This window comes from Bacidia gigantensis (genome assembly GCF_019456465.1).
Source record: "Bacidia gigantensis strain McMullin 20006 chromosome Unknown contig_255, whole genome shotgun sequence".
Taxonomy (NCBI): domain Eukaryota; kingdom Fungi; phylum Ascomycota; class Lecanoromycetes; order Lecanorales; family Ramalinaceae; genus Bacidia; species Bacidia gigantensis.
Genome location: NW_025408605.1, coordinates 1,737,340 through 1,749,746, shown reverse-complemented (window position 1 = coordinate 1,749,746; position 12,407 = coordinate 1,737,340). Strand labels below are relative to the sequence as shown.

General features: G+C 50.6%; 4 protein-coding genes across 4 annotated transcripts; 2 read left to right on the top strand and 2 right to left on the bottom strand.

The window, feature by feature from the left end:
• Positions 1-898: 898 nt before the first annotated feature.
• Positions 899-3,412, bottom strand: KY384_007294 (uncharacterized protein; the record flags this gene model as incomplete). The annotated part of the gene is made up of 1 exon (XM_044815785.1): positions 899-3,412. One exon carries the CDS (start codon positions 3,410-3,412, stop codon positions 899-901), a length of 2,514 nt encoding a protein of 837 aa, XP_044667659.1.
• A 1,701-nt stretch (positions 3,413-5,113) lies between these two features.
• On the bottom strand, positions 5,114-6,383 carry KY384_007293 (uncharacterized protein; the record flags this gene model as incomplete). The annotated part of the gene is made up of 4 exons (XM_044815784.1): positions 5,114-5,128; positions 5,557-5,765; positions 5,815-5,909; positions 6,091-6,383. 4 exons carry the CDS (start codon positions 6,381-6,383, stop codon positions 5,114-5,116), a joined length of 612 nt encoding a protein of 203 aa, XP_044667658.1.
• A 997-nt stretch (positions 6,384-7,380) lies between these two features.
• Positions 7,381-9,597, top strand: KY384_007292 (uncharacterized protein; the record flags this gene model as incomplete). Its single annotated transcript, XM_044815783.1, has 2 exons — positions 7,381-8,136; positions 8,194-9,597. 2 exons carry the CDS (start codon positions 7,381-7,383, stop codon positions 9,595-9,597), a joined length of 2,160 nt encoding a protein of 719 aa, XP_044667657.1.
• Positions 9,598-11,119: 1,522 nt separating this feature from the next.
• On the top strand, positions 11,120-12,010 carry KY384_007291 (putative secondary metabolism biosynthetic enzyme; the record flags this gene model as incomplete). The annotated part of the gene is made up of 1 exon (XM_044815782.1): positions 11,120-12,010. The coding sequence occupies one exon, from the start codon at positions 11,120-11,122 to the stop codon at positions 12,008-12,010; it is 891 nt and encodes a 296-aa protein (XP_044667656.1).
• Between the last annotated feature and the right edge of the window lie 397 nt (positions 12,011-12,407).

Here is a 12,407-nt window from a genome sequence, read left to right as displayed (position 1 = left end):
CGTTTTCCACCCAAGAAAAATGAAGAGACAAGAGCTTCTCACGATCGGGGAGAAGATGAAAGCAAGCTACAGTGATACAATATTTGTATCTCGTAGCATTGGCAAGTGCTTCCAGCGTGGACTCGATACTCGAACCCTTCACACCATATTGTTCATGATGACTGGATAGGGCAACTCCATCCACTCCATCCACTCTATCCAGCCGGGTTTCCAGCATGTTGGATGAGCCAATGGCCTGCTGCAACTGCAGCTCAAGGCTCAAGCCGAGTCGGTCCTCCGTTCTGTTGGAAGATATTGTCCGCAGGCCTTCGGGTGGGATACTGGCGAACTCCAGGGTAGAGGAATTCAGGGTACGCATAGCCCATATGGAGGAAGACCGTTTGCATCTGAGAGTCGGAGAATTTGTTTCAGTGCTTCTTCCAGACACGTGGAATGTTCGTGGGCTCGAGGCAGCCTTCGGCTTCCATGTCGGGATCTACGTGTTCGCAGACTGAGTAACATGGTGAAGGCGACCAGGCCGCGTGGAGAAGCAGAACACTGCGTTCTACTACGGAGGATATGTAAGGGCAATGGCTTAGATCCCCAGATGCTAAGTGAAAAGGCTGAAAACGGTGTTGCGTGATGGGGGGATGATCTTGGCACGGTGAAACACACTAGACAGATGACGCTACTCTAGATCGGGCTACCGTCGCGAAACACAGATTTCAATACATGGGGGCCGCTAGCGTCGATATGTTACGATCGGATAAGATCACGTCATATTGAGGCGATTAGGTAAGTAAGCTAGGGAAAAGTCCTAAGATTCGCACGATGTGTTGCGGAAAATTAAGTGCTAATGTTGATCTATGTCATATACTTCTTTTACTACGCGTTGCAGCAGCTAGTTCGCCACTTATTCTCATAGCATGTTGAAATACATGCCGTTTTCTAATGGGGCAGGATCACAATACTGTCCCTGCCCATTTTGCAAGGCAGTTGCTGAGGCTCCAATGTATCGTTCATCCAGAACAAATGCATCCATATAGCCCTCAAACTTCTCATGGGGTCGTGGATCCAAGGCAGCAGTGTTTGGAAATGTTAGCGAGCCGTTACTGAAAGCTTCGAGGGCACTGCCGGAGGAAGACGATTGAGTGCCGCTCATAGTGTTGTTGAATTGGCCTTGAATCGCGGTAAGATCCTGGTATGGTCTTGTCTCATATGCGGACAACGGAGTAGGCGGTGTACGCGTACTCGTCGTGCTACCTATACTGTCGAAAGTGCCTTCCAATGATGAATGACTCGCGAGATCGTACGTCTCAGATGTCGCGTTGTAGTTTTCCATGGAGGCAGGACTCTCGAAAGTTTGGAGGATCTCTTTGACCCTGTCTCTGATGGATATTATCTTGCTACTATGCTGCAATGCTTCGTCTTGACACGCCTCGTAGAGTTGTCGTGTGAGATGAATGAGCTCTGGACTTTGTGATCTCATAACCCTCAGATCAGATTCAATGGTTTGAAGTTCAGAAACACTGAGAGACGAGTTGGAGCTGGCCCAGCCAGACCCCGCAAGTGACTTGTCTTGAACATATTTCATGGCTTTGCTGCACGCATCTAGACCCGTGAGGAGTGCGTCATTACTGGTAGTTGCTCTAGAGCTTAATAGAATACATCCATCGCGTGGAGTATCACTTTGGTTATTGAGCAGTTCGATGATTTCTCCGGCAGAAACGCAGTATCGGTTGATGATTTCATCTGTGAGAGCGCTTGTGGCCCTAACCCCTCCATCATAGCCCGGGAGTAGCAAGTATATCATCAGGGTATGATAGGCTGCTAGGAGCTTTGTGCGAGATACGTGAGGTTGTAGACGCAATTTTAGTAGGCTCGATATTCGACTTAAGAATGCGTGTGCCTTACTGCTGTCCTTTTGGTTTTGCTGATCTGAACTTGGTATGCTCAATGACATGAGTGAAGGTGTCTCGAGCATCTGCGTGGCCTGCGAGCCACTGGTCAAAGACGACGGAGTAACGCCAGCTATAGATGGATATGTGAACAAACTGCAGAGTCGGGAGATCGTGCTAGCCAAATGGGTCAAGGGCCATAGCGATTGTATGGTCTTCTCTTGGTGAGATAATGTCGCGGTATTGTCTGAAGCGAGGTCGAGGGCGTGCGCTGCAGACTTCGATTCGTCGAATGGAGGCAATGAGATCATTTCAGAGGGGGTGGCAAACGTGTGTACAGATACACCACATTGTATGAATATCCAAGTCAGTGTCGAATAGAGAAGGCATTCTATGTTCTGTGCCAGTTCTCTTTCAACCCCACCAACATCGATGCCATTGACCAGGTGGAGCTGTAGCGCCGGCTTCGGAAGTCGAGCCAATAGACTTCGAGAATAGAGTAGGTATGCTACTGCTCTTCGTGCATTACCAGAAAATAGCTGATGCCACCCTATCAGGGTTAGGGTCTGAATCTTGGGTAAGCCGTTTGCATTTTGGGCTGATCTTTTAAAGTCTGCTATGGCCCATGTGAGCAACTCATGTCCCTTGGAATGCGCTCTCGCATTGTTTTGGGCAAATTGCACGTCTGCAAGCATGATCGCCAGGAGAGCATGATCGTGACAATTGTTTCGATAGCGTTGGAGATGTAATGTTTTCGAGATGATAAAAGCCAGCGGGTGATGGGAGAACCAAATTTCTATCAGTTGACTTGTTTGATGATCGGTAAGCTCCTGTAAAGGGTTGTAGAGCTTCGTAAGTTCATCGAACATTGAGATGGTTTGATCCAGATCCAGACAGGCCTTAATAAAAGGGGGTCTGTCGTCATTAAGTGTAAGTGACTGGCTCGAATTCCAGCATTTGGCAGGAGTAAGTAGCACAAAGTCATCGAACATGACCGAAAGGACGTTTTCGTAGGCTATTTTTGGTCGCTCGCATCTAGTAGTGGAGACACGCGTTGGTCCTGACGCTTGACGTGCAAACGCCTGACTAGCGGCATCAAACTCGATAGAGGGACCAGTGGGTTTGCCGTTGAACAGGAAGTCAAACAATAGCTCAGCACCAATATTTGGAGTTGTAACACTGTTTCGTTCAGGCTCTTCTGATATGAATGGAGAAGATCTTGTGGAGGCGATTGGGCTAGAGTCGGATGAGCAGCTGTCCGTCGTGTTTGTGGCTGTGGATACATGGCTTTTGCCAGTAGCATGAGCCTTTCTCAGTCTTTGATTGGAGCCACGACCGTAAGATCTTGCGAATTGCAATCTTGGACGGCCTTTGACGCCTTCACGTCCATAGATACAGTCAATATTTCTGTCCTGACAAGCATTGCAAATTCTTTGACCTGAGCATCGAATTTTCCTTGATCTACAGAAGTGGCAGCTCTTTCGCATCAAGGGCTGTGGTCCAGGGCTTGTCAGAGGCGGGTTGTTCGTATGCATGGCTACGCCACGGCTGACGAAAGGCGCAAGGCTTACAGGTTTCAGCTCAAGTCTTGGTAAGGTTGAGATAATTTGACTTGTATGAGATGAGCGGTCCGCCCTTGTCTAGGACCACTCGACACTCGCCAGCGCGAAGGGAGCCTTTGTATCATTGCTTCTATCATCATAAAGCAGCCATAATTGCGAGCCAAGATGAGCTCATGTGGGTCTGCAGAGCATAATGTCGGTTGCCGAGTAATTCATTACTATGTATCACGCCCTGTGCATGCGACCTCATGGGAGCCTTAGCGAGCAACCACCCCAGAAATATCTCAATTCACAACTCGAAGATCAGGTCCACTCAAAGCGACCTTACCACATGGTAAAGAAGGCTTATGGTGATCACTATGAGTAGAGTCAGGACATCCTCCGCGCTTTTCCCTTCAGTAACAGGCTTCAGACGAAAGCGAGATCGGCTGCAACATCTGTTTCGAGTTATGTAGGGCTGGGCTTGAATGTCTTAACCCCATTCGGCTGATCGAGGACAAGTCTCCCCGCATTTGTACCCCCAGGTCGCAGCCAGTAGATTAAATAAGGCGGCGTATGTAGGCAAAAGGCTGCAAGGTTGGAAAAAGCGACCGGAATTGCCGACAGCTGCAGTAGGCTTTCGAAGCCTTTCGGATGGTTAGGCACCACCACAGAAAGCCTGGAACATTTCGTCTGCCTGACAAGATCTTGAGCAGGCTGGAAAGGGTACGCGTCATACTGCGACTTCTCAGGGCGGTAGGTGATAGTGAGTTAGGCGACTTGCTGAGCGCGAACTCCAAGACCCTAGCAGACATTGCGTCACATACACAACATGTCGAAGGATCCGGTTAAACGACAAGATCAGGGGTAGATCTAACATACGGTGGCGTAGATTGGGCTCATGTGTCCCGATATCGTGCTGACGGCCTCTGACAGGACATCTGGCCCCAAGCCATCCCACCACGTGGAGCAATGAATGCATTGCCACATAAGCAGATCTCCATCTAGGTAACATTGAGACTAGAGTCCGTTTCAGCGGGTTTGGGGTATGACCCGACGCCAGATGGTGCCAGTGGAGGGCGCCGTTGGCACGTTTTCGGCATTGCCAGCAGTGGCCGTTACCGGCTTTAGCGAAAGGATTTCCTGCAGCTTGCGCGGGGATTCAAAATCTGCCGTATGGCTGCAGATGGATTCTCATGCCCACACGACCACGTTGGATCCAGGGATTGCGTAGGTTGTAGGTTGTGAGACGGCAACGGCAAGCACGGCAGTACCCAGATCTTGCGAGATCGCTGAAAAATACAGCCCAGTGAAATTTACAATCAATACGGCGACGGCCCGCTTACTTCGGGGAAAGGTTTTACCGCGGAGATTGCGTGTCTTGGCTGATCTCAATTCCCCCCAATCTTCATCAAAGATCCAGAACCGCATCTCAAAGGCATCGATGCTGCCGCTTCAGCCAATCTCAGGTACTGAATCAGTCTGGAGAACATATTCGCTATGGTCAAGCAGGCCAGAAAGCGCATGACAAAAGGCGGAATCACACCAGTAGCGAGACTTGCGGACATCTTGTTGGAGTATTCCAGTAGCATTGATTTATCCGACATGGGCACCAAGATCATCGCAAAGCATTCAGAGAGTCATCTGTAGATAGCCTCCAGCGTCCGACGATATGTCAACTCCACCACTACCCAACTACAACGCCTTCGCCTTCAATTACAGGAAAGATACCTTCTTGGCTCGGCTCCAGCCTGTAGAGTCTCCTGATCAACGCTGTCCCATTCATGATATCGAGGTTCTTTCAAACCCTTGACTTTCTCTCTTCAACGCTGGTCACCTCGCTGCTAGATGTACTTGCGGATTTCTCCGCGCTTTGCGACAATGATCCAACATTCCTCAAATACTGCCCAGGGTAGAATACATTCAAGACAAGGACTGCGAAAGCAACCATTCTGTGATTGATGTCAGCTGAACTCTACCGCTTGATCTGCTGAAGCAACTCACGCTCCCTCCAAGACGATGAAAAGCCTTTCATTCATCATCAAGGTCGTTCCCCAACCACCGGCAAGCTCAATCACACGGTAGATGCACCTGATCATGATGCACGTATATGAAAGCGCAAGGGCTCCAAGGAAGACTTTCAAGTTCTTGTTTTGGCTGAAGACCGTTGGTACCCTAGCTGAAGCCGCAGGATTCCGCCAGACGCGCCACGCATATTCCGCGCAACAAATGGCAAAAAGCGCCAAGCTTGCAACTTGGAAGACTAGACCGGCGAGCTGCGTATTATCACCTGTGGCCATGTCGTCGTTGTTCTGAGCTGCAACCGATGCCAGCCCACCTCCAGCGCCTATGAGAGAGCTGAGTACAAGATAGGCTCGAAGCCAGCGAAGGCTTACCTTGCAGCGCAAGAGAAACAAGATCACAGAATATGAAAATGTAGATATAATTGATCGGCTTGAGCGAAGAAACGTCCTGGCCGAACAAATACACCCTGCGACGTCAGACATCAGCTTGAGGCCTCTTTCGCGGACTACCATTCGATGCTCACAATCGCCACAAGCAGAGGTAGAGCGCAGCCGAGAAGAATGCAGGCGCAATTGTTAGACAGCATATCTGTATCAAGAATCTTGTTCCCGTCAGTAGTCTCCTTCAGGACGGACCATCTAGTTTACCCGTTGAGATTGTACGGGTTGTGATGCATCATCAACCGACCAATGTACCCCAACACCTCGCATAGACAGCCAAGGTTCATTGCTGCAAATGTCGACCACGATCGGTAGTAGATACCCTGCCCACCGTGCGCAATCCACATGAAAATGAAGAGGACCAGGAACACGGTGTTTGCTGCAAGTGACGGAAAGTACCCATAGAAGGAGTCGGAAAGGGCGCATTGTGCGTTGACACTCTCGCAATCCACGTCATTGTTGTCATCGCGAGCGACCAGGGTACGAAGTATGGATGACATGGCGGCTTGGGTCGAATTGAGGAATTATGGCTAGGACGGTGCAAGAAAATTGCGGAAGGGAGACTACACCTTATAGACCTGGCATCGTGCAACTGGGCAGCGGCTTGCAGGCGAGCGCATCACGTACATGAAAGATGCCAGTTCGTGATCAGACATTCATGGACGATCGCATCTTGTTTGGGCTCTGGCTCCCCGAAGTATGCGTGCTGAGTCAAACACTCCGCATGCCTACGGAGGGTTTTTCACCAGCGTAGGGAAACTGACTCGACAGAAGGCTACAAGAGCATCCCACCACATACTGAAACACGAGTGTTCAACCGCTCATTATCGTCAAATGATGTTATCACTTGCAGATGACGGGCTTCATGACTGGCTTCGTTGTGGTGGTGTATAGATCTGAGCCGGAGTCGGTTGGTTTCCCGAGATCTGTGGGGGGTGATGTAACCGTGCATCACTTGGGGCCATCCAGCCTAAGACGGTCCTGCCCGGCACGGACGCCTAAGAACCTTTTGGATGCGGAGAATTACGCCCATATATCGTCAAGCCTCAATATCATGGTTGCTAATCGTCGATACACGCTGCCCGTGAGCAGGATGAACTCGACTGGGGTGTGTCTTGGGGGCGCCCAGCCCAGTCGAGATACCCTGAAAGAGAAAAGGATCTGATATCTAGGCCTACAACTACTAAGCTATGTCCAGATTACTGAACTCATGCCTTTACATTTTGAGTCTGGGTTCAATTACGTTTTCAAGGGCCGCTCTTACAAACAGTTGCCCTTTCAGCATCTACGTTCTCGGTGGGAGAGATAACATGCGTCGATGAGATTTGATTGACTTGACAGCGACCTACTCTCCGTGAAAACATGGGCGACAATGTTTCCTCCCCAGATATGAGATGGCCACCACTTAGATCCTTTCCTTTATCGCGCGCCTCGTCTGAGGTCTTACCTTCCGACGGTAGCGTGAGCCCTAAAGCAGATTTACAGGACATCTCAAGTATGTCTGGACCACCGTCGTCACTGCCACCATACAAATCAACATCAGAAACGAAGTCACCGAACCCTGATACGTTGCTGTCGCCTTCGCTTCACCCATCTGGGGATATTAGAGCTTTACCACCATGGCCATTGCCCATATCACCCGCCAGAAGATCTTTCGTTCGTAGCGAACAGACACTGGTCGCTGGGGAGATGTCTAGCGATCAATCACCTCGCTCTAGTAGCCAGGGACTAGATCCAGAGAAAGCTGAAGCGCCTCCTCTTGCCGTCTTCAAAGCAGATTTCACAGTCTACATGGCATTCACAGCGATCGCTGTACTGACACTGATGGTCGCGCTTGACTCCACGGCTCTCTCTGTCGCACTACCCGTCATCGCTCAGAAATTGAAAGGAGATGCCCTAGAAGCGTTTTGGTCAGCAACAGCATACCTGCTGACCTCCACTGTGTTCCAGCCTACGACTGCAGCTCTTTCCGACGTGTTTGGGCGTAAGTGGGTGACATTTGCTTCAGCGCTGCTGTTCTTGGCTGGCATCATCATAGCTGGCAATGCAAATGATTTCATCGTTTTATTGACTGGTAGGACTATCCAAGGCATTGGTGGAGGGGCAGTCGAGGTGCTCGCTCAGCTCATCATTTGCGATCTCATCCCCCTGAGGATCAGAGGCCAATGGTTCGGTGTGATAAGTGCCATGTACTCCGTTGGGACTGTCTCTGGCCCTTTGCTTGGAGGCGTCTTTGCTCAGAAAGTGACTTGGGTGGGTTGCCTCATCCGCTCATTGAATCAACTCGCTAATTGCTCTCCCGACGTATAGCGGTGGATTTTCTGGATCAATTTACCGTTTGTTGGCGCATCGATCATCATGACACCCATCTTCATACGACTCGGTGCTTCTACTGATACATCTCTATTTCAACGCTTCCTACGAATCGACTGGATAGGTTCTGCATTGTTCATCGCCGCTTTCACCTCGCTTCTCATCCCCCTCTCTTGGGGCGGCGTCCAGTACCCCTGGGATTCATGGCACACTATCGTCCCCTTAATCATGGGCCCCATAGGTCTTGTCCTCCTCTACATCTACGAATCGCACTACGCAGCCAATCCAATCATTCGGACCAACATCTTCAAAAGCCGAAATGCTGTCATCGCCTACGTCACCGTCATAATTCATGGTCTCGTAGTCACCACAATCCTCTACTATCTCCCACTTTACTACCAAGCTGCCAAGGGTCTGGACCCCATCATTTCAGCAGTAGCACTCTTCCCTGAAACATTCACCATTGCGCCGGGCGCATTTGTTGTTGGTGCTCTTATCGCACGGTTCAACAGCTATCGCTGGTCCATCTGGTCAGGGTGGGCAATCACTACCGTCGGTGTCGGTGTCTTGTATCTACTCGACGAGTACACATCAACAGCAAAATGGATACTTCTCAATCTCGTCGTCGGCATTGGTATCGGCTTTAATTACGTCGCAATCGGTGTCATGCTCCAAGCGGCAGTTCCAGAAGAGGACATGACGTCCGCCATCGCGCTCTTCACAGTGTTCCGCCCTTTCGGACAAGCATTAGGCGTTGCCATAGGCGGCGTCATCTTCCAGAACCGTTTCAGAGCCAAATTGGCAGCCATCCCCGAATTTGCCACCCTAGCGTCGCACTATGCGAATGATGCGTCCGGACTGGCACAGGTGATTCAGGCAATGACTGGTGGAGGTCGGAAAGATACCCTGCTCAAAGCGTACACAGACTCGCTGAAAATGATATGGGGAGTTCTATGCGCTTTCTCTGGAGTGGCATTGATCCTCTCAATCCCCATCAAATCCATAAGTCTCGATCGCGAATTCGAGCCCGTGCAAAAAATCGGCAATCAAGATACGCCTGCGACCGCTGCAGTGAACGCCTCTAGCACTGAGAAAGAGATAGGGAAAATGGGCAGCGACTTGGCGAAACGGTCATCTACGGTATTACGTAATAGCACTGTGGGAAGTAGACCTCACCAACGCTCTTCTGCTGTTGATGTCCGTAACTCGCATCGATACTCGAGGGAGATTGGCGGGTTTCATTCCTTCCCTGTCAATTTGACCCAGCCACGCGTGTATGCGCCAGCGAGAAATAGTAGACCAGATTCTCTGTTGCTGCTTCCCTTCCCAGAGGAGCAACCTTCGCTAGCTACGATGATAGATGGACATTTTGGGAGGAAGATGGAAGAAGGGCGTTTCTAGATCAAAGTTCTAGATACTACAACATTGAAGAGTACATCCAACGTCTCATTCATCGCTTGAGACCCATGAGACCTCTTCAAACTTACCACTGAGCACGTACTCTGAACCTAAGACCACTTCACAGCATTTTCCCGTGATATTCGGACCAACTAGCTTCAGGGTGATGGCCAACCACCGCGGGGTTAGGGGCCCCTATTTTGCTTAATTTGATGAACAGCAACCAATATTGTATGGAGACCCTTCAAAATGACTATCAGCTCACTCTCATAGTACAACGAAATTATCCCAAGGCTTCACTTGTCTCGTTGTGCACACTAGCATGGCACGAATGGGTTCTTGTGGTTGGGTGAAGTATACAACCAGGCTGCGTTACGAAAGCGACGAATGTCTGCTACATTCTTTGTCAGGCTGCGTGTGCCACTCTTCCGGTCCTGTCAGCCAAATGGAAAACCTCCGTGTGCTCACGGTTCATATCCTCTATATTGACTCATGAAGGGTCTCAGGGGCTGACCAATACCGACCTCGTTCCTTCGCCTTGTCTCCACCATTAGCTAATACAGTCTTTGAATGTCTATCATTCGCCACCCAGTTACCGATATTGAGTAGATCTCAAGAACTGCTTATCCACTCAGACCTGTTTCATGAGCTTTGTGAGTGCCCGACCTCCCACAACACGACACAACGCCACACAGCACGAGGGACCTTTGACCCTATTAGTATCTGAGATTAGTGCATGCTGTCACTATGGATCCATCCAGATTACGTCGCCGTCCCCGGCCCCACATACTAAGATCAAGCAATCGTTGATGCTGCTCTCTACGCCCCAATGTACCACCCAGTAGGAAAGCTCGACACACGTTCGGACGCCATGAGGCCCGGAAATGTCCGATCGTTACCAAGCTCAACCTCATAATCGCTCAGTCTGTGCCATCCACGGTCATGGCGTTTTCAGGGCTTTGTTTGGTCTGACCCTTTGTCTGCTCCCAAGCCCTGAAGCATCATAAGATTACGCCCTGACGCCTTTGCCGTATCCAACGAGGCTATTCGGCCGCAATTGAACATGACGTATGGCAATCGAGATTGTGAGACTTGGAATTCGGATAGATTGATTGGTCGGTTGAGATATCAGCTTGGAAAAAGCACGTTTCGTGGGTCCTTCTCCACATCCGGAATATGGTCAGGACAATAACACTCCTGCCCTGAACCCAGCGTCATATCAGATTTGCACGTCATAGACGGCTCGTCCTGGTGTGGACATCACGATGTGCTCGATCTTGGTCTATATAACAATGGTCCGCGATCGTGATAGAACAGACATCAACAACAATAACAACAATCAACGCAGCAAACTTCCTATCCAGACATACCCTCCATCACTACACCTCGCTAGCCATTCCATCATCTACATCTACATCTCAATCTCCATCTCAACAGCCTCTCCACCTTCCAAAATCCAAACACACCAATCCCAAACCCACCTCAACATCCACCAATCACCCAACTCCACCCCACAACCCCAGCAATGGACTCCCTCTTCCACATTCAAGGCCCCCAACACAGCGACCTCACGCCCGTCTTCCTAATCCACGCGATATCCGGTTTCGGCCTGCCGTACCTCAACCTGGGCTCCCTGGCCACAAACCGCACCGTGTACGGACTCTCCTCGCCAACCCACGAAAAAGCCTCCTACCGGCTCCCTCACTCTCTCCAATCCCTCGCACAAGAATACCTCGCCACGATCCGGTCCGTGCAGCCGCAAGGACCGTACATACTAGGCGGCTGGTCTCTCGGCGGCATGGTCGCGGCCAAAATCGCCAGCATCCTGCAAGAAGAGAGCGGCGACGGAGAAAGCCAGGTGTTAAAGCTACTGCTGATCGACGCCATCAATCCCGAGGGCTGCCCCGCGTACTCGAACCCCAAGGAGCGCGACGCGACGGCCGAGTGGATGTTCAAGACGTACGCGCCGCAGATGAATCTCGGGTACGATCCTGACTCCGACTTCTCCTCGGACGAGGAGGAGGAGATGCCGGCACTCGACTCCGACAGCGAAAGCGACTCCGATGACGATGACGATGTGGACGTCGACGAGTTCCTCCCGCGCCTCAAGAAATACATCTACAACTCACTCGACCTGGTGGCGGGGGCGGGCAGCACGAAGGTCGTGCCCGAGGAAGGCCTGAAGTGTCCCGCCACGTTGGTGAAGTGTAATATCCTGGGCGACCACCCGCCGGGTACCAGCGAGAAGCGGAAGTGGGCGGTGGAATACAGGTTTAATGATCGTAGGAGTGGGTGGCCGATTAGGGATTTAAAGGTTGTTAGGGTCGATAGGCAGCATGATCATATGTTCGATGGGGACTTTGTCGGGGAGATGACGGGGATTTTGAGGGAGGATTTGGAGGGGGTGGAGGGGTGAGAGGGTGGGTTTTGGAGGGGTGGGGTGGTGGAGAGGGTTGGGAAGTATGGTGCGGCTTGAGGGGTGGTTACTTAGGGGTTTGAAGTTGCATGGCGATGGTTGCATTCTGTTCTGGTTTATGTCGGCATTTGTACAACTATGGCATTGAGCGTAGTGTTTGAGACATGTATAAAATTGAAGCATTATCAACTAACCATTTCTTCATCGAAGTTGGCGTTCTCTATGCAATTGCACTCGTTTAATGCCTCATAATAAGGTCTCTCTGCGTTTTGGTGCTTGAAAATATGGCTTATAGACGCCTAGTCTTCAATAATACGTGACTTCCCCATTCAATCTCGATCGAATTCTGGCTTGATGCGCTGCGCCAGGTATTTTCCTAGGGCGCTATTGCCCTGAA